General features: G+C 44.9%; 2 protein-coding genes across 2 annotated transcripts in view; one reads left to right on the top strand and one right to left on the bottom strand.

Annotated features, from left to right (window-relative positions):
* Window positions 1–24,636, bottom strand: part of LOC133456444 (NACHT, LRR and PYD domains-containing protein 3-like) — a 78,329-nt gene that overhangs the window by 29,870 nt on the left and 23,823 nt on the right. The gene's annotated exons all lie outside the window — the stretch shown is intronic.
* On the top strand, window positions 1,066–24,390 carry LOC133457534 (uncharacterized). Its single transcript, XM_061736888.1, has 10 exons — window positions 1,066–1,176; window positions 7,029–7,152; window positions 7,236–7,479; window positions 10,856–11,136; window positions 12,370–17,603; window positions 18,266–18,482; window positions 19,887–20,113; window positions 21,974–22,264; window positions 22,340–22,446; window positions 24,070–24,390. Exons 2-10 carry the CDS (start codon window positions 7,069–7,071, stop codon window positions 24,342–24,344), a joined length of 6,960 nt encoding a protein of 2,319 aa, XP_061592872.1. The 5' UTR covers window positions 1,066–1,176; window positions 7,029–7,068; the 3' UTR covers window positions 24,345–24,390.

Here is a 24,636-nt window from a genome sequence, read left to right as displayed (position 1 = left end):
AAAAACACAAAAAACAAATATGTCTGGAGCCAAAAAAAAAAGAAAAGTCTTGTATAAGCCTTAGAATGAAGGCAAATGGCGAAAGGCGAAATGTCGAGAAAAAAGTAGAAATGTCGAGTAAATAGTCAAAATTTCGAGCAAAAAGTCAAAATGTCGAGAAAAAGTCTAAATGTCGAGGAAATAGTCAAAATTTCGAGAAAAAAGTCGAAATTTCTAAAAAAATGTGAAATGTTGAGAAAAAAGTCAAAATTTTGAGGAAAAAAGTTGAAATGTCGAGAAAAAAGTTGAAATGTTGAGATTAAAAAGGAAAGAAAAAAGAGGGAAAAAAGAAGGAAAAGAAAAAAAGAAGAAGAAAAAAAGACAAAAAAAAGAAAAAAAGAGGAAAAAGAAGGAAAAAAAGGTCAAACATTTTTGAAAAAGCTCCAGGAGCCACTAGGGCGGCGCTAAAGAGCCGCATGCAGCTCTAGAGCCGTGGGTTGCCGACCCCTGATCTAAACGGAGATAAGGAACCACCAGATCTACCAGGAGCTCTGTCTCTTCATAGCTGCTCAGATACCAGCGCACTTTTCAGCAGCAGAGACAAAATAAAAACATTAAAAACCTTCTCTCTCTCTCATTTTTAACCTGATACAGAACACAAGCCACAGACCAGCAGCACATGTATCATCTATATATCTATCTATCATCTCCTCCAGGTTTTCCATCTTTAGTGTCTTCTTCCTTTAGATACACAATAAAATACGTCACAGCAGCTTCTCAAACCTCCTATTTCTGCTCCAGGTGCTGAATTGTAGTGGAAAAGAAACCAGGAGTAGAGATGAGTAGCTGCTGGTGGAAAAGTGCCATAAATTACAACACACACCCAATCAAACACACACACACACAGGGACAGAATAACCACACCCTCTTCAAGGGGCACGTCTGGGGCTAAATGTGTTTATCTTTCTGGGTGGGAAGTCCTGCACGACGAGCAGCTGAGAGCCGAGCTTCCTCTGAACTCTGGTTCACCTCTTTCTAGCCGGTTTCACATAAACCTGCTTTCATTTCTAGGAAGTCACGTGACCAGCAGGGGGAGGTCTGCTGCTGCCGTCCCTTTAAAGGAGAACCTCCTCCGTCTCCGTCTGCTGGACCTGAGCTCCTCCGAGGATCGCAGCCGGCTGCAGAACATACACCGAGGTGAGGTTCCTCTCTTTACCTGTAACTGAGTCAGAGCCGGGTGCAGGAGTCTGGTAGAAAACAGAAATCTGTGCAGGAGTCTGGTAGGAAACAGAAATCTGTGCAGGAGTCTGGTAGAAAACAGAAATCTGTGCAGGAGTCTGGTAGGAAACAGAAATCTGTGCAGGAGTCTGGTAGAAAACAGAAAACAGAAACCTCCTGATCTGTGCAGGAGTCTGATAGAAACAGAAACCTCCTGATCTGTGCAGGAGTCTGGTAGAAACAGAAATCTGTGCAGGAGTCTGGTAGAAACAGAAATCTGTGCAGGAGTCTGGTAGAAACAGAAATCTGTGCAGGAGTCTGGTAGAAACAGGACACAGAAACCTCCTGATCTGTGCAGGAGTCTGGTAGAAAACAGAAACCTCCTGATCTGTGCAGGAGTCTGGTAGAAACAGAAATCTATGCAGGAGTCTGATAGAAAACAGGAAACAGAAACGTCCTGATGTTTGCAGGAGTCTGGTAGAAAACAGGAAACAGAAACGTCCTGATCTGTGCAGGAGTCTGATAGAAAACAGAAAACAGAAACGTCCTGAAGTTTGCAGGAGGATGCAGAGGTCAGTCTCGGGTCCACATTCCGGAGTGATATGGCCGTTATTCATTAAGCTGAGTTTATCTGAGTGAGAGAATTTAACAACTTTCTGATCACACTGTTCGTGTGCGGCGCCTTCACAGAGACGCGGAAAAACTTCAGGTTCTTGTAGAAGTCGGCAGGTTCCTTCACTGGTCTGCAGGAACCTGAAGACTTCTAGAGGAACCCGAAGGTTTTTAGAGGAACCTGAACTTTCGTAGACAACCTGAAAGTTTTTAGAGGAACCTGAAGACTTCTAGAGGTAAATGAAGAGTTTATAGGGGAAGTCAAAGGTTTGTAAAGGAACCCGAAGACTTTTAGAGAAACCCAAAGACTGCGAGAACAAACTGAAGACGGTTAGAAACTGAAGACGGCTAGAAACTGAAGACGGCTAGAAACTGAAGACAGTTGTGGATAAGTACCTGGACTTTGACCTCGATAAAACTACTATCTGCGGCTCCACACCTGCAGCGGCTCCAGGTTTAAGCACTTTATTGTACTTTATTATAGCACCTTTAGAAGCTGTGCTGCATTTTATTCACTATCTTATCTACAGTACCTGTTATTGTCAAGCCAAGTCAAGTCAACTTTATTTATAAAGCACTTTAATAACCCCAACATGGTCCAACAAGTGCTGGACAGGCAAATGGAAAACAAAGACAAAAGACTGTAAAACACAACACACATAAATAAAACAATCATGATGGGTTAAGTGAATAAAATAGGATAGAATAGAAGATAAAAGAATAAAATAAAGAATAAAAGGATAAAATAAACTCAACTGTCTTGCTAGGTGTTAAAAGTCAAGGAGAAAAGGTGGGTTTTGAGAAGAGATTTAAAAACAGACAGAGAGGATGATGTTTGATTTGCTGAGGCAGGTTGTTCCAAAGTTTTGGAGCTGCAACAGCGAAGGCGCGGCCCCTTCTGAGCTTCCTCTTAGTTTCAGGCTCTCAGGAGCAGCTGATCAGCTGATCAGCTGCTCCTGAGAGATTTAAAGGAGCATGAGGCAGGATTTATGAAAAAAATTCGTATACGTTTTAAGTTTTCTAGTAATAATGTCAAATGAAGCGTTCCAAACCCAAAAGAATGATTCCTCTAGTGTATCTCTCCTTTGCCTTGAACAGGCTGTGTGCTGCAAAATGTGCTGCAATTCGGTCCCGAATTTCCCGCGCTGTCCTGCAGATGTGACGTCACATGACGCTGCATGCTCGTTCTCCCCGTTCTCCCGTGCCGGCTCACTGTTGGCTGCAGTACCCCCAACGGCCGTCGTGGTGAAGGGTGGCGCTAGAGAGTCTCATTTCTTAAAAGGAGCCTCATGCTCCTTTAAAAATAAATCCTAAACTGTATGGGCAGCCGGTGGAGGGAAGCTAAAATGGGGGAAATGTGCTCATATTTACGTGTGCCAGTTAAAAGGCGGGCTGCAGCATTTGGAACCATCTGGAGACGGGAGATGGAGGAAGCACTAACCCCCACACAGAGCTGGCCCTGTGCGAATTGGCCGGGGGGTCCCTCGTGAAATTTTTGTGTTTTTCGGGTCGGATCGGGTGTCTATATGCGCAATTTTAACTCTCCAATGATCAAAATACTGGATACCTTCCCCTGCCTCATCATCATCTCTTGCCTCGACGCGGGGCCCCACGGCTGCTGGAGACTCGGTCGGATCGGTGATTTTTGTAACAAATTTATCAAACGAGCCTTTCAGAGAGGCATTAAACTCTTCCATTTTCTTTAGTTCTTTTCTTTTTTCATCCCCTGATGGAAATTTCCTGAATCTGTCTCGTTCTCTCGGCATTGTGTGACAGTTTGTTCCAACTCCACCGTCTGGATCAGAGCAGCTTGTGTCTGCGCTTGGTCTGATCAGTTGTATTGAACAACAGACACGCGCATCATTGCACATATATTTATTGATATGCACAGACTAGTACACATTTAGGTCTGTAATGGAACGTGACTGTTGATATTTATAAGAGAAAGAAGGAAAAAAAAAAAAAAAAAAAAAAAAACGGCCCATAGCGCGAGGCCCCGTACGGTCACACGGTTGGCACACCCCTTGCGGCGGCTCTGCATCCACATAAAGGGCTTTGCAATAGTCCATTTATGATGATCTGCTGGAGTATCGTTTTCCTGTTTCATTTCCAGGTTTAATCTTTATAATGGTTCTGGCTGAGCAAAAACAAACTTTGAGAAATTTATTGTGCAAGCACACAAATCATCCATCCATCCATCATCCATCCATCCATCCATCCATCCATCCATCCATCCATCCATCCATCCATCCATCCATCCATCCATCCATCCATCCATCCATCCATCCATCCATCCATCCATCCATCCATCAGGGTCACGTGGGTCTCCTGGAGTCTATCCCGGCTCTTTACAGGTGAGAGGCAGGGGTTCACCTGGACGGTTAACCAGTTTATTGCAGGGCCAGCGCACTCGAAACCGGTAGCTACACAACCAAAACACAAAGCTACACCTATGAAACCCGTAGCTACGCACTCGAAAACCCTTACTTACTCAACCCGTAGCTACGCATCCGAAATCCACAGCTACGCAACCTGTAGTTACGCAACTGAAACCTGTAGCTACGCAACCCTTAGCTACGCAACCTGAAGTCCGTAGCTACGCACTCGAAAACCCATAGTTACGCAACTCGTAGCTACGCATCCGAAATCCATAGCTACGCAACCTTTAGCTACGCAACCCGTAGCTACGCAACACTCTCTGCACTCGAAACCCATAGCTACGCACTCAAAACCCGTAGCTACGAAACCCGTAACTACGCATCCAAAACACGAAGCTACGCATATGAAACCCGTAGCTACGCAACCCGAAACCTGTAGCTCTGCAACCAAAGCCCGTAGCTACGCACTTGAAAACCCATAGCTACGCAACCCGTAGCTATGCATCCGAAACCCATAGCTATGCAACATGTAGCTACGCACCTGAAACATGTAGCTAGGTACCCGAAACCCATAGATACGCACACAAAAGCTGTTGCTAGGTACACGAAACACGCTGCTACGCATGTGAAACCCGCTGCTACGCATGCAAAACCATCAGCTATGCACCCGAAGCCTGGAGCCACGCAGCCAAAGCCCGTAGCTACGCACCCTAAACCTGTTGCTAGGCATGCTCGCAAATCTCTCCTCCCTGAAAATGCTGAATTCGGTGTATCATGCAGCATTAAGATTTGTAACAGATTTAGGTTTTCGTACTCATCACTGTAATCTTTATGAGCGTGTTGGCTGGTCTTCTTTGTACAATCGTAGAACACTGGTATTGTTTTCTTTATAAAGCCATCTTGTGTTACTTGCCCCCTTATTTGTGTTCTCTCTTGGTTCCTAAAGTCAACACCAAAAGCTGTAGTCTCAGGCACGATAGATTGATTATGTATACTATTCCTCGTACGCGGACTGTTTTTGGGGAAAGGGCCTTCAAAGCATTTGCAAAAGCAAAAGCATTCGTCCTGGTATAAATTACAGAGTCATCTTAAATTGGATCATCTCCCAAGTTTGGTAGATTTTAAAGCTAGGATCAAGGTCTATCTGACTAGTGAATGCACATGTTCTTTTATCGAACATTGAGTGATTATACTGTAGTGATGTGATTGCCAAACTGTTTTAGCTGTTTTTTATGTCTGTTTTGTTGATGTTGTTCAATGTTATTCAATGTGTAACTGATGGGGACCTATTGTGCTGCCTTCTTGGCCAGGACCCCCTTGCAAAAGAGATTTTAAGCTCAACGGGATTATTCCTGGTTAAATAAAGGTTAAATAAAATAAAAAATAAAAATAAAAACATAAAACCCGCTGCTACGCACCCGAAACCCGCTGCTAAGCACCCAAAGCCATTAGCTACGTATCCGGGACCCGTAGCTACATATCCGAAACCTGTGACTATGCACCCTAAACCTGTAGCCACACAGCCGAAACCCATACAGGATTAACCTCAGGTGACCATCTGTGGGTTATTTACATGAAGTCAACATCTCATCGGTATTCTAAGTCTCTATGACTTATCACTATTTTTGTACTCATTTTATTTTATGTAGTTTGTAGCTATGCTTCCGAATTTGATTGTAATTGTAAAGCACGTTTGTAACAGTGGATGTTTTAAAAGTGCTATATAAATAAAGAATGACTGATTGGTTGGTTGATGACTGGCTATTGCACAGATGAGGATGAGATTAAAAGACGAATCATATAAACCTGTTGCTCGTTATTTCCTGATGTTTTCACCCCCTAGACATGACCACACCCTAGACATGACCACACTCTAGACATGACCACACTCTAGACATGACCACACTCTAGACATGACCACACTCTAGACATGATCACACCCTGGACATGACACACTCCAGAAATGTCCACACCCTTGACATTTTCACCCCCTAGACATGACAACACCCTAGACATGTCCACACTCTTGACATGACCACACCCTAGACATGACCACACTCTAGACATGACCACACTCTAGACATGACCACACCCTAGACATGACTACACCCTAGAAATGACTACACCTTAGACATGACCACACCCTAGACATCAACTAGACATGACCACACCCTAGACATGACCACACCCTAGACATGACCACACCCTAGACATGAACTAGACATGACCACACCCTAGACATGACCACACCCTAGACATGAACTAGACATGACCACACCGTAGACATGACCACGCTCTGAGCAGGTTGGGTTTTTTTATTGCTGCACATTTCACTTAAATGCACATGTCTTTATCAGAGCTGTCACTATCAACATTTCAAAAGTAAATCCCCCAACCTCCACCGGATCAGTGCTGCAGTGATGCCCGAGCAGCTGAAGTGAACGCAATTTAGACCAACTTGCAGTTCAGTTTAGCTTCATTTGCAACAATCATTTTTGCTAATAAACCAACAGAAGCAATGTTGCAACAAAATGTTACCTGGATACAATCCCCCGTCCTAATCCAGCACCAGGAAACTGTGGAAAGAAAAAGTCCCCTTTAACGGGAAGAAACCTCTGACAGAACGGGACTTGGGAAGGACTAGCCTCCACCCGGACCGGTTGGAGGTTGAGAGAACCGGAGAGAGGAGAGAACAAGATCAGATCAGAAACACATTGGGAAGAAGGAACTTAGGTTTATAACAACAATAGAGTCATTAATAAAAGAAGTATTTTATTAGTTAGGATTCTGTAAATTTTGTGGGTCTCTTGAAACCACTCATTGAAGTCTTCTTGTTTTTAGTGAAAAAGCAACTGGGCTTTGAGCTGATGGTCAGAACAACATGCCAATTAGCAACTTGTTTACTGGCCAGGTGATTAAGAATGAGACTCCTTACACTTGGTACTGGTCCACAAAAGAACATGAGGTAAGTTAAAAATGTAATTGAAGTTTGAATGCTTTGTTTAATCACGTATTTACTGTTACTTCTTCTCTTTTTCTTCACTTCAGCGTGGTGAGAAACTGGAAGGAAACAGCACAGGTTCAGGGAAATCCTATATCCGTATCCAAACAACTCTTAGCTTTATTTACGAAGATGGAGACCTTTTCCTTCGATATGGAAATCACTCATCGTTTGACCTCAGGAGCCGGTGTTGGCTTAACTTGTTCACCATAAGAGAGAGCCGGGACCGCAAAGAATTTGAACTGTTCAATGAGGTTGATGATAAAGTAGTTTCCCGCTGTCCAAACTATGGTAAGTACAACTGTAATGGTTTTTAACGGGTTTATGATGGTGGACTACAGTAGTTAAACCAGAGACTAACAAGCATTAGTATTAGTTAGTGTTTTTGGGAGATCTGAAGGAAAAGCAGGTTTGAGCCGTTGTCAGGTCTGGGCTTTGAGGTGGAACTCCAGTTGAGACAGACGGGTGGACGGATGTGGTCTGTAATTCATGTTTAGAAAGCATACAATATATACAAATACTTTAAAAATAGTTTAAACAAATATTTAGAAAAAAGATGATAAAAGTCAAATTTCAGAAATGGATTTAGATTAAAACTCATTAAAACTCAATTCTGTCAACGTTAACATTTCACTCCATTGATAATACTTTCTCTTTAAGGCTCAAATGAAAAGATCATCAGTCCACATTAGTCCACATCAGACCACATCAGACCACATCAGTCCACATCAGACCACATCAGTCCATCTAGACCACATCAGTCCACATCAGTCCATCTAGACCACATCAGTCCATCTAGACCACATCAGTCCACATCAGTCCACATCAGTCCATCTAGACCACATCAGTCCATCTAGACCACATCAGTCCATCTAGACCACATCAGTCCACATCAGACCACATCAGTCCACATCAGTCCATCTAGACCACATCAGTCCATCTAGACCACATCAGTCCACATCAGACCACATCAGTCCACATCAGTCCACATCAGTCCACATCAGACCACATCAGTCCATCTAGACCACATCAGTCCACATCAGTCCATCTAGACCACATCAGTCCACATCAGTCCATCTAGACCACATCAGTCCATTTAGACCACATCAGTCCACATTAGTCCACATCAGTCCACATCAGTCCACATCAGTCCATTAAAGTCCAGGTTGAAGACTCACCTGTTCTCAGCTTCCCCTGAATAAAGATCCAAACCTGCAGCTTTACTTTTTTTTATTTCACCTTTATTTAACCAGATAAAAACCCATTGAGGTCAAGACCTCTTTTCCAAGGGTGACCTGGCCAAGGAAGGAGCAGCACACGTCCACACACAAATAACAGCAATCACGTAATAAACATTAAAAATGAGAGTGCAAACTGTTAGCGAATAAAGTGCAATAGTGGTGACTTCAATAATATGTTAAAAAACAACATCTTTTGATTTTGAGTTTTAAAACTGGATCATATTTTAACTATCTATGTTAAACTATCTGATTTTATCTATTGTTCTTTTTCATTTTTTTGTTTAAATTTTAAATCATGCTTTTTATTAATGTTTTAATGTCTCTAAGAAGCACTTTGAACCACCTTGTTGTTGAGTTGATCAATAGAAATAAACTTGCCTTGTAAAGTCATCAGTCAAAGACTTAGTCAATGTCATTGACTCATGTAATCTTTTACAGTTTGTGCCGTTCTCGTGTCACATGGTTAAATCATGCGCTCCTCCACAGCTGCTCAGTTCTCTGCAGCTTTTATCTAAACCAACTCTCATCCCGCTTTCATTCCTGCCAAAGTGCTCTAGATCAGGGATCAGCAACCCGCGGCTCTAGAGCCGCATGCAGCTCTAGAGCCGCATGCGGCTCTCTAGCGCTGCCCTAGCGGCTCCCTGGAGCTTTTTCAAAAATGTTTGACCTTTTTTTTCCTTCTTTTCTTTTTTCCTTTTTTTCTTTTTTTCTTTTCTTCTCTTTTTTTCCTTTTTTCCCTTTTTTTCTTCTTTTTTTCTTTTTTCTTTTTTCCTTTTTTTCTTTTTTTCTTCTTTTTTTCTTCCTTTTTCCTTTCCTTTTTAATCTCGCTCAAGATTGTACTTCAAGATTAATCTCGGCATTTCAACTTTTTTCTCGAAATCTAGACTTATTTCTTGACATTTCGACTTTTTTCTCAAAGTACATAATGAAAAATAAATCTTCCCCCAGTTATAACTAACATAGAAACATGCAGCACGTGTTTCTTCATTCTAAGGCTTATACAAGACTTTTCATTTTTTGTGGCTCTGTGAGAAAGTGAGCAACCCCTCCCCTTCTCACCATCACCGGACTTGTTTTAATGTGTGTGTCAGAGTGGAGGATTGGGCGTGGTCTGCGGGGGAGCAGCACACAGGTGTGCCTGGTTCTGCTGATTGTGGCACACCTGTGTCCAATCAACCTCTCCACCCTGCCTGGGTTTATAAACAGCAACTGCATACCAGAAGAGGAGTCTGCTGAATGGAGGAAGCTTGTTGAGAGGCTATGCCCCATTGTGCCTTTTTTTTTAGAAATACTGATTTTGCCCTCCGCCTGTATGTCTGTGGTTTTTTTGTGCATAAAACAAAAAGCCTTATTTTTTGGCATTCTACGCTCTGCAAGGTTTTTTTTTTACACCTCATCACCCAGGTCCAGTTTTGCCTTGTCCCCTTGTACGTGGGGAGGCCGCTCTGGTTCCTCACAGGCTCCAGACATATTTGTTTTTTGTGTTTTTGGTGTTTTTGGCCAATATGGCTCTAAAACATCTTGGGTTACCGACCCCTGCTCTAGATGCTTTGGTTCAGCTGAGAACAAAGCTTTCCACGCCCAGATCTGAGCGCTGGTTTCATGAGGATACCTGCGCCATCAGGTGGGAGTGCAGGAGAGCTGAGCGTGAATGAAAGAAAGATGAAATACAGGTGTCTTTCCAGATGTTGAGGAGCAGCTGGCGAGTTTATCAGAAAACCATATTATTTTATATTATTGCATGTAACATCCCAAATCCTCAGGTTGGGTTTAAAACCATCAACTCTGTTCTCTCAGCCTAGAGAACTGTAATGCAGTTGGTGAGAACGTCTTTCTTTAATAAAAGGGTTGTAAACAGCAGGGACACCTTTGACCCTCCCTCCTTTAACCCCTCCATCTCCAGAGCACCTCTCACATGCGGAGTGCCTCAGGGTTCAATTCTCGGCCCTCTATTTTCATTATTCGTGCTTCTGCTTGGATCAGTTCTCCAAAATTATGGAATTTCATTCCACTTTTATGCTGATGACACCAGAGTTTATATTCTACTGAAGCATGAACAATCTTACTCTGATCTTCCTGTTTTTAAACCCGCCTTTAAAACATACGTTTTCATTTTGGCTTTTAAGTCAGCTTGAGATCTTGGTGTTAATGTTTTATTTTAATTTTTATGCTTTTATGTTTCATATTTGTTTTACATGTTTTATTTTTTTAATATTTGAATCCACGTTTGTGTTCAACACTTTGGTCAACTGTGTTGTTTTTAAAGTGCTTTATAAATAAAGTTGAGTTGAGTATTCACATTTATCTTTTGTCAGCAGTTTCAAACTCGATTAGCTGATTCACCGTAGATAAGAGTAAAATGGCTGGAAATGGCCATCAAATGGTCACTTTAATTCATTACTACATTTTCTTTATTTTTCGTAAAGGCCGAATTGAGGAAGAGAAACAAGCAACAGAGCGGAAGAAACGCAAAGAAGAAGAAGAACGTAGAAGAGTAGAAGAGGAGAAGCGGCGGCAGAATGAGCTTGAGCAGACCAGGCTCATCCAGGAACAGGTGGACAGAGAGAATCAGGCGTCCCTCAGGGACCTGTCCCAGGCTCAGAAGGCCCTCCGGCAGGAGCAGAGCCTCCGAGCAAGGCAGCAGCAGCAGAGTCACGTCCTCCAGCACATCCTGAAGACTCCTGCATCCCACGTAGACAGGGACGAGGTAGGTCTAACTGCAGTTTTCCTATGGTTGCTGGAGTAGAACCCCCCCTTTATTATAATAATGAATACTAATATATTAATTTGTACCTTTGACAATATATCTGTCTCCTCTCTCTGTTCTTCATCCTCTCTTTTCCTGCTCTGCCCGGCTGGTCTTCAGCAGAAGGGTCCATGTACACGAGGTTTCATCAGAATAGACAAGGGTCTGCTATGGTGTCCCGCAGGGTTCAGTTCTAGGGTCTATGGTGTCCTGCAGGGTTCAGTTCTAGTACCTACAGATCTCTTATTCATGAGTAAATGTCAAAAAAGGACTAAATGCTCATGTTTAATTTACTACAAATGACAACGTACACACAATGACAAAAATGATATTCTCATTCCGTGTCACGTTCTGTTTAGCGTCCAGTTTTGTGTTAATGATTCATGTTTAAATGCGCTCATGGATTCCACAATAGTCATACTTTCCCACAATCACAGTCACAGATAACAAAAATCGGGTAAATGGTTATTGATGTCATTAATTAATAGCCTGCTTACTGTGTTGTCTTCCATAATATTTGTAAATATATATAATATAAACTCCTAAGTATGTGTTTGTGTGAGTGTGTATGAGGGGGTGCTTTTCACGGCTGGGGTGCTGAATACGGCACAACACCACAATAACAGCAGCCATCCCTGCGTAATGCTGGGCAGATTAGCACCTTCCTTTCGAACGTATTAAATACAGACGCAATCACAATCCCCGCAATTACTTTCGGGCTTGGTAAATCTCATTGCGTGTGGTAAATGAACCTATTTGCATTTTCCCCTCCCAGTATTTAGCGCTTTCTGGCGGGTACGCCCCATATTGATTATTCATCAGGGCAAAAGTACTAAATGAACAGCGTGTGTTTTCTCTTTGCACGCTGTTAGTAGATCAGCTTGCACATTGCTTTGCGGGTGATGTCAAGTTTGCACAAGTTTTTACGCACGCAAACCTTTAGTAAATCAGGCCCTATATACATACAATTGCATTGAATTGGCTGTTTAAGTTTTGTGGCAAAGGCAGATCAACTTGCTGAAGTTTAAAGACCAGTTCTTAGAGTCAAGATTCAAGGTCATCCTGTGAGCTCATCGACCTTTCACAGAAAGTCAAAAACGATATGGCGTTTCAAAAAGTATGCAGGATGATTGTTTATCTCTGTCCTTGGACCTGACATTAATGTTTTGCTTTCTGTGTTCTTTTTCGATAAAGCTTGGTGATGTACAAGGACAATTTGAAGAACTTCTATCAATGTATGAAATCACAGAGAATGAAAACTCAACAAGCAAGCTGGAAGACCGGATGAAGACTCTCCAGAATGAGCTGACATTGACATACCTAGGAGATCACAAAGACCCTGTTGGGTCACTGTGGGCTTTGGATCAAGCAACGGGATATGTGGATCTGTCCCTGACTGAGAGGTTCAGTGTTCTGGAGGCAGTGGTGAAGCTCAATGTGGAGCGTGACGCTGATGCTGATCTTCCCACAACTGGACAAGACAAGAAGATTGAATTCCTCTTCAATTTGCAAGATCAGCTTCATCTTAGCAATCCGACACTGGCCAGACGGGTTTTAGTTAACGCCTTTGAAATGACTTCACAGCTGACTGGAGACTGTAGGGAGATGTTGAGTCTAATACTCTTCAACAACATCTGGACGCCAACAGAAATCATGCATTTCATTGGAAGGATCTCAAGCATGCGTCAAGAAACAGTCAAGCAGATCCTCCACGAGGTTTGCACCTACAAGCTCGGCTGCAGCCTGGTCCTCGCTGCCCTGGACGATAGAGATCCTGTTGGCTACATTCAGGACCAGTTGTCCTCTGAGGTGGACAAGGACATCATCACCATCTTGGATGAAATGCGGGACAATAACTATCCAGAACAGGTTCTATCACAGCTGCACAATATTCTGCAGTATGTTTCAGAAGCGTTGTCCAGATCTCCAGATCTAACCATCACCGCAGACCTGATTAATAGTGGAAAGAGACAGATGATGTCCCTTGATTTGTCCCAGCCCAGCGCACACAGCTCTCTGAAGAAGATCCTGCTTGTATTGTCGTTAGCTGTTAAGAACTGCACCACATTTGTTACCACGAGTGGTGAAAAGGTCCAAGGTTACTTCCCCAGACTGACTCAGCTTGCGTCCTTACTTTTACTGCTGCTGCCTCAAGTCCAGGACAAACGAGGATGTCTCCTGGAAATTGGAACTGGAGAAGGAAAGACCTGCATTTTAGCCATGTTTGCTACGATCCAGGCAGTACGGGGTTCGGCGGTGGACATCGTGACCAGCTCTCCTTTGCTTGCCATTCGTGATCAAGAAGTGTGGCGAAAGTTATACTCCATGTTTGGTGTGACATCGTCCACCGTGCCTCCGCCACATCAGAAAAGCAGCTCGTCTGTGAATTGTGACAAGGAGCTTGAAAATGCGTACAGGAAGCAGGTTGTTTACGGCACTGTTAGCACCTTCGCTGCAGACATACTGAGGCAGGAGTTCGAGAAGAACCGCACCCGAGGCAACAGGAGGTTTGAGTGTGTGGTGGTCGATGAGGTGGACTACATGACCCTGGACAGTGGCGTTGAGGTGACCTACCTGTCTCACCAGGCCAGTGGCCTGAGACATGTGGAGCAAGTCCTGGCAGGCATCTGGGCCGTGGTCTCGGCCTGCCGCCCGATAGAGATGTCCACGTCAGGGGAGATCCACTGGACCACCAGGATCCAGTCCTTCCACAAGGCAGCGAAACAGGCTGTGTTTGGTTCACAGTCCGAGGACCTTTCAGAGCAGTACGTACTGCTGCTGGGCGCCAAGATGGGCTTTTACTCACAAAAAGATGTTGATGCATTCAACAAGGCCATGAGTCAAACACCAACGGAGCATGACGGCACCGATGATGCCAAGTGGAACGCCACCGAGAACATCCTGGTCAAGGTTGGTCTTGAAGAGCAATACAAGCTTCTCCATGAGATTCTGTCGTCAACGGATAACAGTGTGGCGGTCGACTGTTACTCACTCTTTAACAACAAAGCCCAAGTGTACGGGATGGAAAGCCCTGGCGGGGAACCTGATGTCAGGATGCTTCTGCTGCAGAAAGGACGCGCCTGTGAAATCATGTCTGAGAAAACTCTCATCGATGCAACTGTTGACACATTAAAATCTAAAATCAAATATTCCAGCGAATGTGCGCTTGACTCACTGGAGAAATTGGAGGGGTTCATCGTGATCCCATCCTTCTTGAGAGAGTACACTGAGAACCAGTTACCGGTTTTTGTTGAAAATGCTCTGAAAGCCATCAGGATGACTCTGGGGAGGGAGTACATGATTGACAGGGCGCCTGAAGCTGACACGGCCGCTTTCAGCAACGACGACCATCAGCAGTACGACGCCATCATTCCAGTGGATTTTCAGGCCAGTGGGGTGTTGGAGAAGAACAAGCGCTGGGGCGACGGTCTGCAGCAGTTTCTGGAGATGAAGCACCAACTGGCCGTTTCACAACTCTCCAACATCACCAACTACATGTCAAACGTCTACTTCTTTAAAAGGTACCTGAGTGGGAATGGCATTTTTGGTGTCTCGGGGACGTTGGGGGGGGAAGCCGAGAAAGCTTTCCTGGAACGTCACTACAAAACAGCCATCTATGTTGTTCCGGCTCACCGGCACAAGAAGCTGGTGGAGCTGCCGGCGGTTCAGGCGACCCGAGGAAACGCTGAGTGGGTCCAGCTCGTCTGTAACGCCGCAGAAGCCGCTGCAGACCGGGGCCAGGTCGTCCTGATCATTTGTGAGGATGTTAAAACCGCAGAGGAACTAAAAACTAAAATGTGTGCCGAAGAAAGACGGTCCAGGCAGATCATGATGTACACAATCAGTGAAAAGCACAACGTCGAGAAACAGAACTTCGGCCGGGGAACCATCATTATTGCTACGAACCTCGGAGGCCGGGGGACGGACATACACGTCCAACAGGAAGTGAACGAGTGCGGAGGTCTCTTCGTGCTCCTCACATACTTCCCTGGAAGTCAGCGTGTGGAGCGGCAGGCGTTTGGGCGCACCGGGCGGAAAGGAAACCCCGGCATGGTCCAGATGATCCTCAACCAGGAGCATCTTGCATTGGTGTACCAAGGTCACTCTGTGGAAACCATAAGGCACCTCAGGGAGGAAAACGAGGTCAGACACCTCGACGGTCTGGAGAGAAACGAGCTGTTTGAGATTGAAATGAAAGAAAGTCTCTTCTCCTACTTTTGTGAGTTTCTCTGTGACTTTGACGACAATTACACGGAAGAGGAGAAGACGGACATCTCACAAAAGCTATTCAAAGACATTCCAGATTGTTTTAAGAGTTATCAGTCAAAGTTTGACTATCAGACTGCTCTCAATGCTTTGAAGGAGTCGTGGGCTATGTGGTTGATCCTCCACGAACTGCACATCGGCAGGCATGATGATGTTGACGTGCTGAGAAAAGACCTCTCCAAACACTTGACGATCACTGCCCAGCACCTTCTTCGGGGGAGAAGCAACAACTTCTACGATTTCATCGAGTTGGCGAAGAGCCGGACCATGATGCACCGCTTCAAGTCGAAGAGTGACTACGGTGCCCTGTCATACTGGCGGAGAGCTGCCGAGGCCGACCCTCTTTACAGCGCGGTGGCTCTTTACAACCAAGCTTACATCACCATCAACCTGCGGAAGAACGACTCCATGAAGGAGGGGAAGAGGCTGCTGGAAGAGTGCGGGACGGCGGTGGACGTGTACCTCTCAGAGTCAACAAACGCAATGATGTTCTACAACTTGTCCGTCACAAAAGACTTAAGTTCACAGTACAGAAGCACCAATCTGCAGAGTCAGATGACGGCCAAGATGAATCTCTTCAAATCTTGGAAGGCACACATTGAAAACGCCCTGAAGACTCTCGAGCGCCTTGAGAAAAGTGGCGGCAAGGCCACGACGGAAGATTCCAGTGTCTACAGTCTGTCAGCGGACAAAGACTTCATCACCACCAAGGAACTAATGGCTCTCGAGGAGTTCGGCCTCTGCTTCATATTCGATGTTAAAAAGAAACCTGAGTTCTCCGTTGACGCCCTTCTCTGCTTTGGTCTGGGTGTCCTCCAGGTGGCGGCAGGTATTCTCGTTTGCACCCTGACCGGTGGCTTCGCCAGTCAGTTTGGTTTAGGACTCATAAATGAGGGCGTGCAGGACTTGATGCACGGCTTCAGGGGAATGATGAAGGGAGGGTTCGACTGGGCTCAGTGGGCCATCTCCAAAGCCATCAGCATCGGGGTGTCGCTGGTCTTCGCTGGATTCAAGAGGATCAGGCAAGTCGCCGGTTTTGCAAAAAGTGGGATGAAAAGCCTGGTCACTGCATCTAAGAGTGCCGCCATCACCACAGTGAAACAGTGCTTTGGACAGGCGGGCAAGTACGCGGTTCAGGAGCTGGGCAAGCAAGGATGCATGACCGCCGCCAACTACGCCGTTGAAAAGGGACTCAAGACTCTCTTTCAAAAAATCCTGGAGGGGTCTTACAGGAAGATGGTGTCTTCAATAATTCATGAAAACAGCGACCTGGATAAGGTTCTCACGGACATCATCAGCTCTGGAGTATCAAAGACGGCCATGGATCAAGGGTTCCCCGACCTGGATATTGAGGAGCGTTATGAGAGGGAACTGCGCCAGGTTGTATCTGGGATAACAACAGAGGATATTCCTAATATTATGATGACGTGCACCAAGGTTCCTCAAGTCCATGGCGCCCTGATTGAGTTATGTGGAGCTGTAAGACAGCACACCGAGAGCAAAGAGCTTCAGGTTGTGATCAACACTTTAGAAACTATCAGATATTTCAAAGAGCTCATGTATTCCTTCCCCACAAAGTTCATGATCAATCACAGCTTCATCCCTCAGCTGTTGAAAACCATGAATAAGCTGCCGCGAGTGAAAGATGTCCAGGATAAAAGACGCCAACTGTTGTGTGTGACGAGTCTCAAGGACGAGCTCCTGGACGATATAGCAGAAGGGGTTTCACTTGCGTTTGTGGAGACTTGTTCAGGACTCCTGGTCTCCCTCACGGCCAAAGCCTGCACTAGAAAGATCATCCACGGGGCTGGAACGGCTGTCAGCAACCTTCTGGGCCGGGCCGACACCCAGGGCTTCTTCGAGAACCAGGTCTACAAACACCAGATGAGGGAGAGCGTCCAACATCAGCATGTGTTACTGTCAGAGGCCGACGACAGGAACCTGGACTCTTACATCGATGAAATCTACGATGAGAAGCACCCGGCGACGGCGTTGGACCTCCACGTCCTCACACAGAGCGATGCCCTGGACGGCCGAGGCATCAGGGTGGTCACGGTGGACCAACAAGGGAAGACCCTCGCCGAGGACTACTATCCAGGCCAGGACGGCTCCGCCGGGGACATCGTCCTCCGGCTGAGGAAAGAGCCGGAAGAGTCACAACAGTAAGTAACTCTGCAAACTGCACACAAAGATGGTTCTGATGATTACGGAGAAGGTTCTGGTGATGATGGAGGGGGTTCTGGGGATGACGGAAGGGTTTCTGGGGATGACGGAGGGGGTTCTGGGAATGACGGAGGGAGTTCTGGGGATGACGGAAGGGTTTCTGGGGATGACGGAGGGAGTTCTGGGGATGACGGAGGGGGTTCTGGAGATGACGGAGGGGGTTCTGGGGATGATGGAGGGGGTTCTGGGGATGACGGAGGGGGTTATGGAGATGACGGAGGGGGTTATGGGGATGATGGAGGGGGTTCTGGGGATGACGGAGGGGGTTATGGAGATGACGGAGGGGGTTCTGGGGATGATGGAGGGGGTTCTGGGGATGATGGAGGGGGTTCTGGGGATGACGGAGGGGGTTCTGGGGATGATGGAGGGGGTTCTGGGGATGACGGAGGGGGTTCTGCAGCATCCGTTGCAAGTCTGAAATAAGAGAAACACACAAACGGGCACACAAGCCTTTGGAATCTGCTAGAGAGAAAACAAACAAACAGAAACTGGAACAAGCAGAGACACAAACAGCAACCAGTCCCGGTCCCTAAAACTGAATCAGGACTAGACTACTGTGATTTTCTGTCCCCCAACATGTATGTATGTTGATCTTCACCAGGAACAAGGGATTCCTGACCCGGATGAAGGACAAGCTCAGCGGCACGCAGGCCGCCCACACAGGACACTTTGAGATTCTGAACAGAGACGGGTCCGTGACCCCGGTGGAGTCGCAGGGCCAGAACTGCCTGTACCACGCCGTCGTCCAGGCAACCAACCCAAACGCCTCGGACCTGGAGCAGGCGGCTGCAGACCTTCGCCAAACCACCAAGACCTACGTGAGTTTGGTCCCGGTGCCGGTTTCCCTCCTGACTCTTTGTTGTTGATCCAATCAAAATGTATGTGTATATGTGATTTTATTTTACTGGCATGAAGAGTCACTACATCAGATGATTTATGAGGATTTTACACAAAAAAAGCCTTAAAAGGAGGAATATGGTCAATCACTCAAAACCGAGTCCGATGACACCACCGATGACTCTTTATGTCAAACCATTGAAAAGTTATGGCAGAAAAACTAGTATCACTTCCTGTTTAACATTGAAGTTTGACGCGGCTTCACGGCCAAGCCATTTCACGAAAACTCACAATTTTGATAACTGTTCATCGTTAACGTCTTTTGTGAGTTTTATGTCAAACGGACGATCCAGCTAGGAGGCGTTCGTTAAAGTACGACACGTGAAAATGGCATAAATTGTGCCAAAATGACACGATTAATTAAAAATGGCCGACTTCCTGTTTGGTTTCGTCCATGGCGCCAAGAGACTTTTCTTTAAGTTGCGACATGATACAGGTGTGTACCGATTTTAGTGCATGTACGTCAAACAGTATCGTGGGGCTTGAGGAACAAAGTTTTCTAGGGGGCGCTGTTGAGCTATTAGGCCACGCCCATTAATGCAAACCATTAAATATCACATTTTTCGCCAGGCCTGGCTTGGTGCAAAATTTGGTGACTTTTGGGGCACGTTTAGGGGGAAAAAAGGCCCTCATTTTGTCAGAAGAAAAATTCCTACAGATTCAATAGGGCCTTCGCACTGTCAGTGCTCGGTCCCTAATAAATAAAGTTTCTTATTGCAATACTACTAATACATTATTTATAGAGTCAGGCACATTAAAATTCATAGGTATTGTTTATTTAAAAACTTTAGAAATATTATTTCCTTCCTACTCGTATTCAACATTTCTTTAGATTAAAAGAAACAAATTATAATTTTAGAAGGCTATGGGTCTTTGAAACATGTTATGTGAGGAATAATGTTAAATACAGATGTGTTTCATTATTGAGAGTCAAAGTATGGAATGGACTTTGTGATGAACTGAAATGATGTAGATCTTTGTTGAGTTTTAAAAAATATTGAAAGACAAAATAATTCAGGATTACAGTGCAAAATGATTTGAATATAATTTAATGATGCAGAACGATTTAGAGTAAATTTTCTCTTGTATTCCTGATAAACTGGGTTATCTTTTGGAAGGTACAGGAGGCAAAAATAAGCTTCGGCTTCAGCCTCCTCCTTTTTCGGTTACACAGAGTTTGTGTTTATTTTTTTATTGTGTGAAATTGATTAGTGTAAATATGTATGATAATGTTTCGTCAGTTGCTGTACATGCACACAAGGTAATTTGCATAGCCTATAATGTAATGCAACCGAAAACATTCATTCATTCATTCATTCATTCAGCTTCAGCAGAATAAACCCAGGTTTGCGCCGACTCTGCTGCTGCACCGAGGATACAACGAAGCCTGCCAGTCCGGGCAGAAGTACGCCATCGAGGGGGGGGGCAGGAAGACCCAGGCGGAGGCCAGAAGGAGGTTTAGGGACACACTGAACCAGACCGACATTGGAGGAGGAGAAGATGCTGAACAGATCAAGAAACACAACCTGGGTCTGACGGGCCGACTCCACGAGTAAGACCCTGTTAATCATTTCACATCATTGTAGAAGTACCAGTTAAATATTTGTCACAACTGTCTGGCAATCGATCCCCACAACCGACCACCCCCGAGCCCAGGAAGCCTCCTGCCAGGAATCAGACCAAGAACCTCCATGATGATGTCACTATCCTACTGACAGATAATAGCGGTCAAAAGTTTAAAAAAAAAAACACCCCAATTTTTACATTTTTCAAAACAGAAAAGTTTAAAAAATGGTACAAATATATGTGTTGGACTTTCAGAAGTAAAAAAAACCCTGTAAGGTTACTCCAAAATGAAAATTTTGGTCAATTTGGTCACAAACTGAGTCGGGGGTTTATGTGACGCTTTCGTGTCAGAGCTCAGCGAGACGTACATAAATCTCAAACAAAATCGATTTCTGAATCTCTTGACTGGTATATACAGTAAATAAGGTGGTGATTATTTACTACGCAAGATATTTAGGGTCCGAGCACTGAGAGTGCGAGGCCTTAACATTCTCAAAAACTCACCAAATTTTGCACATGCTTGAGGTGTCGTGAAAAATTACGTGTTTTATGGGCGACGGGCATGGGTCGACAAGAATGGGCTCCATAGCGCCACCTATTTTATGTTTTTCAACGAGCCCCATAATATGCTTTGATCTACAGCAATGACATTTATGTGTCTATTGTATCAGACAAAGCCCTACAAAAAAGTCTCTTGGACCCATGCTCTAAGTCACACAGGAAGTCCAGCATTTTGAACAGAAAATTTAATTTTTTCATGAATTCTGGTCATTTCCAGGTCTCCTACTTTAACAAACTCCTCCTAGAGATTTTATCGGATTGGCTCATAACTTCATTTTTGTACAATCTAGACACATGGCCGACGCTAAATTGTGAAGCTTTTAAGTTTTTACCAGAGGGCTTGACTGTAATGATCCGGCAAATTTTGAGGTCATTTTTAAGGCTCGCCATGAAACACCAATTGGCTGTAACTCAGCAATACATTATTTGATGTGGTCGAAAATGAATGTGGATGATTGTAGGCTGAGCCTGAAGACATCTATGGTGGAATATTTGGGATCGGTTGTAGCGCCACCTGTTGGCACCAGGAATTGTCATGTCTCCTACTATGCATCCGTGCTCCAAGCGAGATGGGCTGATGCATCTCAAACCTGGTCAAACAGTAGTTAAGACATTGACGATGACTGACAGTGAAAACTGTAACTTTTTATCAAAGGCCGTCGCCGTGATAGGGAGGCCAAATTCGGTGTCTCGCCATGAACATAAAAGTTGTTCTAACTTGCACATACTTTGTCCAATCTGACCCAAACTCTGTGCATTTAATCAGGCTTACATTCTGAACAAGTGGAAATGACAATCTTGGATGAACTCCATAGCGCCACCTTTTGGTCAGGTATACATTTTTCATCACATTATGTGCTGTATTTCCTGTTTCGTTCATCCAATCACAATGAAATTTTCACATATTATTGTCATAAGGGTCCTTATTGACTGTGTTGTGTATCATGGTCATAACTTGAACATGGCTGCCATCCTACGCCATTGAATGGGAACTCTGGATTTGTGGTAAAATAATCATTAAAGATCACTGGTTAGGCCTAGGACAGTGAAATTGCAGGATCAGATGTCTTTCGACAGGACAAAAAAACATAGAATGTAATACATGGTGTCTGGAAAAATTTGTTTGCACATTATCTCCTGGAGGAGATTTATTAACACACATAAGTCATCGTCATTACAGCATCCACTCGTTATCAACAATAAACTTGCTCTTTGATCCATCTCTTTACCCCTTTTTCTCTGACTATGTGAACGTAAAAATCCTATAAATGTCTGATTTCTCCAGCGTGAAAGCTCTCCGGAGGGAAACCAGACCTACGGGTGAGAGATTGGATAACAACGAGAACAGGAACAGTTCTCCTGTGGAGGCGGACCACATCCCTCCCAGGAACAGCATCCAGAAGGTTCACGAAACCCTGAAGTCCGAGAACAAACTCGACGAGTTCAAAGAGATGAATCCGGGACTCTCTCGCATCCTTCACGAGGGAGGAAACCGAGGTCTCTGCATGGAGGTCCGTGCAGAAGATCACAAGCTGGCTCTGACCACCGGCAATTCCCATCAGGCCAGAGCCGTCAGGTGGGCAGGTCCTTCCCCCCATGAGCTCAACCACAACCTTCTCTACGGACCGCTGACTTATGCTCTCTCTTGTAGGGAGAAGATCACGGATGTTTTTCTCAGTGGGGATCCCGTTAAACTGATAAAGTTTTCAGTGATTGCCTCCCATCCAGTGACGTCAGAAGAGCTCAGAAAAGATGCAGGTTGGTTTTATTAAACAAGTATTTTCAAGTTGTAGACGCTCTTTATACACATGCTTCTTTAAAGGCCAAACCAGGAGTTGAAGTTGGTCAGAGTCGTCCAGGTCTGAGCCTCAACACCTCATCAAGATACACATGCTTCTGATGGCCTCAGATCAGGGTTAGGGTCCATACTGGTTCTACTGGACCTCAGATAAGGGATTAGTGTCCATACTGGTTCTACTGGACCTCAGATTAGGGATTAGTGTCCATACTGGTTCTACTGGACCTCAGATAAGGGATTAGTGTCCATACTGGTTCTACTGAACCTCGGATAAGGGACTATTGTCCATACTGGTTCTACTGGACCTCATACTGGTTCTACTGGACCTCAGATAAGGGATTAGTGTCCATACTGGTTCTACTGGACCTCAGGTAAGGGATTAGTGTCCATACTGGTTCTACTGGACCGCAGGTAAGGGATTAGTGTCCATACTGGTTCTACTGGACCGCAGGTAAGGGATTAGTGTCCATACTGGTTCTACTGGACCTCATACTGGTTCTACTGCTAGGTTGGTTTAGATCAGATCTGACAGATTCAAGTTTGTTCATGTTCACTGCTATGGTGTCCTGGTTCAGTTCTAGGGTCTATGGTGTCCTGCAGGGTCCAGTTCTAGGGTCTATGGTTTCCTGGTTCAGTTCTAGGGTCTATGGTGTCCTGGTTCAGTTCCAGGGTCTATGGTGTCCTGCAGGGTTCAGTTCTAGGGTCTATGGTGTCCTGCAGGGTTCAGTTCTAGGGTCTATGGTGTCCTGCAGGGTTCAGTTCTAGTGTCTATGGTGTCCTGCAGGGTCCAGTTCTAGGGTCTATGGTGTCCTGAAGGGTTCAGTTCTAGGGTCTATGGTGTCCTGGTTCAGTTCTAGGGTCTATGGTGTCCTGCAGGGTTCAGTTCTAGGGTCTATGGTGTCCTGCAGGGTTCAGTTCTAGGGTCTATGGTGTCCTGCAGGGTTCAGTTCTAGTGTCTATGGTGTCCTGCAGGGTCCAGTTCTAGGGTCTATGGTGTCCTGAAGGGTTCAGTTCTAGGGTCTATGGTGTCCTGCAGGGTCCAGTTCTAGGGTCTATGGTGTCCTGGTTCAGTTCCAGGGTCTATGGTGTCCCGCAGGGTTCAGTTCTAGGACCAATCTTGTTCAGTTTCTACATGCAGCCCTTGGGAAGTTTAATCCAGAACCAGCATCAATGTTCATTGCTATGCTGATGATACGCAGCTGTATTTGTCTATGAAGATGAAACCGAACCGTTAGCTAAACTTCAGGCATGTCTTAGGGACATCAAGGACTGGAGGTTCACTAACTTTTTACCTCTAATTCCTGATAAAACAGAGGTTATTATTTGTCCCAAACACCTTAGGAAGGGATTAGATGGTGTTGCGATGCCTCCAGTACAAACTGGGAGGAACCTCGGAGGTATTTTGATCAGGATTTGTGGTTTAAACGGCAGATTAATCAAGTTTGTAAAACAGCAGAGAAAAATGCTGTTTAAACCACAAATCCTGAGACATGTCTGAAGACATTGAGGACTGGATGTCCACTAACCTTTGGCTTTTTGGACAGTTTTGATCTTACATTAACATGAAGTTCTCTGTTCCTCAGATATTCATACTCCAGAAATCAGACGGACAAACATAAATCAACGAAATCACAAGATACGTCTGTCTAAAGACGGGACCACATCGTACCACAACACTGGAAGCAGAGGATTGGTGGAGGGGTATTTCCGTATGAAAGTCATTAACGAGAATCAAAGAAATATCCTTGATAATTGGATAAGAGAGGATTTTCACCATTCACATCATGATGCACCGTACAAGAATACATCAGAATATAAAGAACTCCTGGAAACACTGAGAAACAGTACCAATAAATGAGAGAGAAAGGAAAGTGATTACTAGAGCAGCGGGTTGTTTCTGCAGAATGAGCTGGGGCCTCATCTATAAAGCTTGCTTGCGCACAAAACAGGGCTGTAAGATGCGCAAGCCACCTTCTACACAAAGTTTGGGATTTAAAATGAAAAAAATAACCGAAAAATCTGCGTATCCCTACGGCAACCCTGACCCTCCCGTAGGAATTTACTTAAGATATGGGGAACTGGCGACGCAGGCTGTGAGGTGGTGAAATGAAGCCAGATTCATGTCATACTCTTAATGTCATCACATATCA

The sequence above is a fragment of the Cololabis saira genome, chromosome 12 (genome assembly GCF_033807715.1).
Source record: "Cololabis saira isolate AMF1-May2022 chromosome 12, fColSai1.1, whole genome shotgun sequence".
Lineage (NCBI taxonomy): Eukaryota > Metazoa > Chordata > Actinopteri > Beloniformes > Belonidae > Cololabis > Cololabis saira.
The sequence above is the reverse complement of the archived record's forward strand: the minus strand, read 5'-3'. Positions and strand labels throughout refer to the sequence as shown.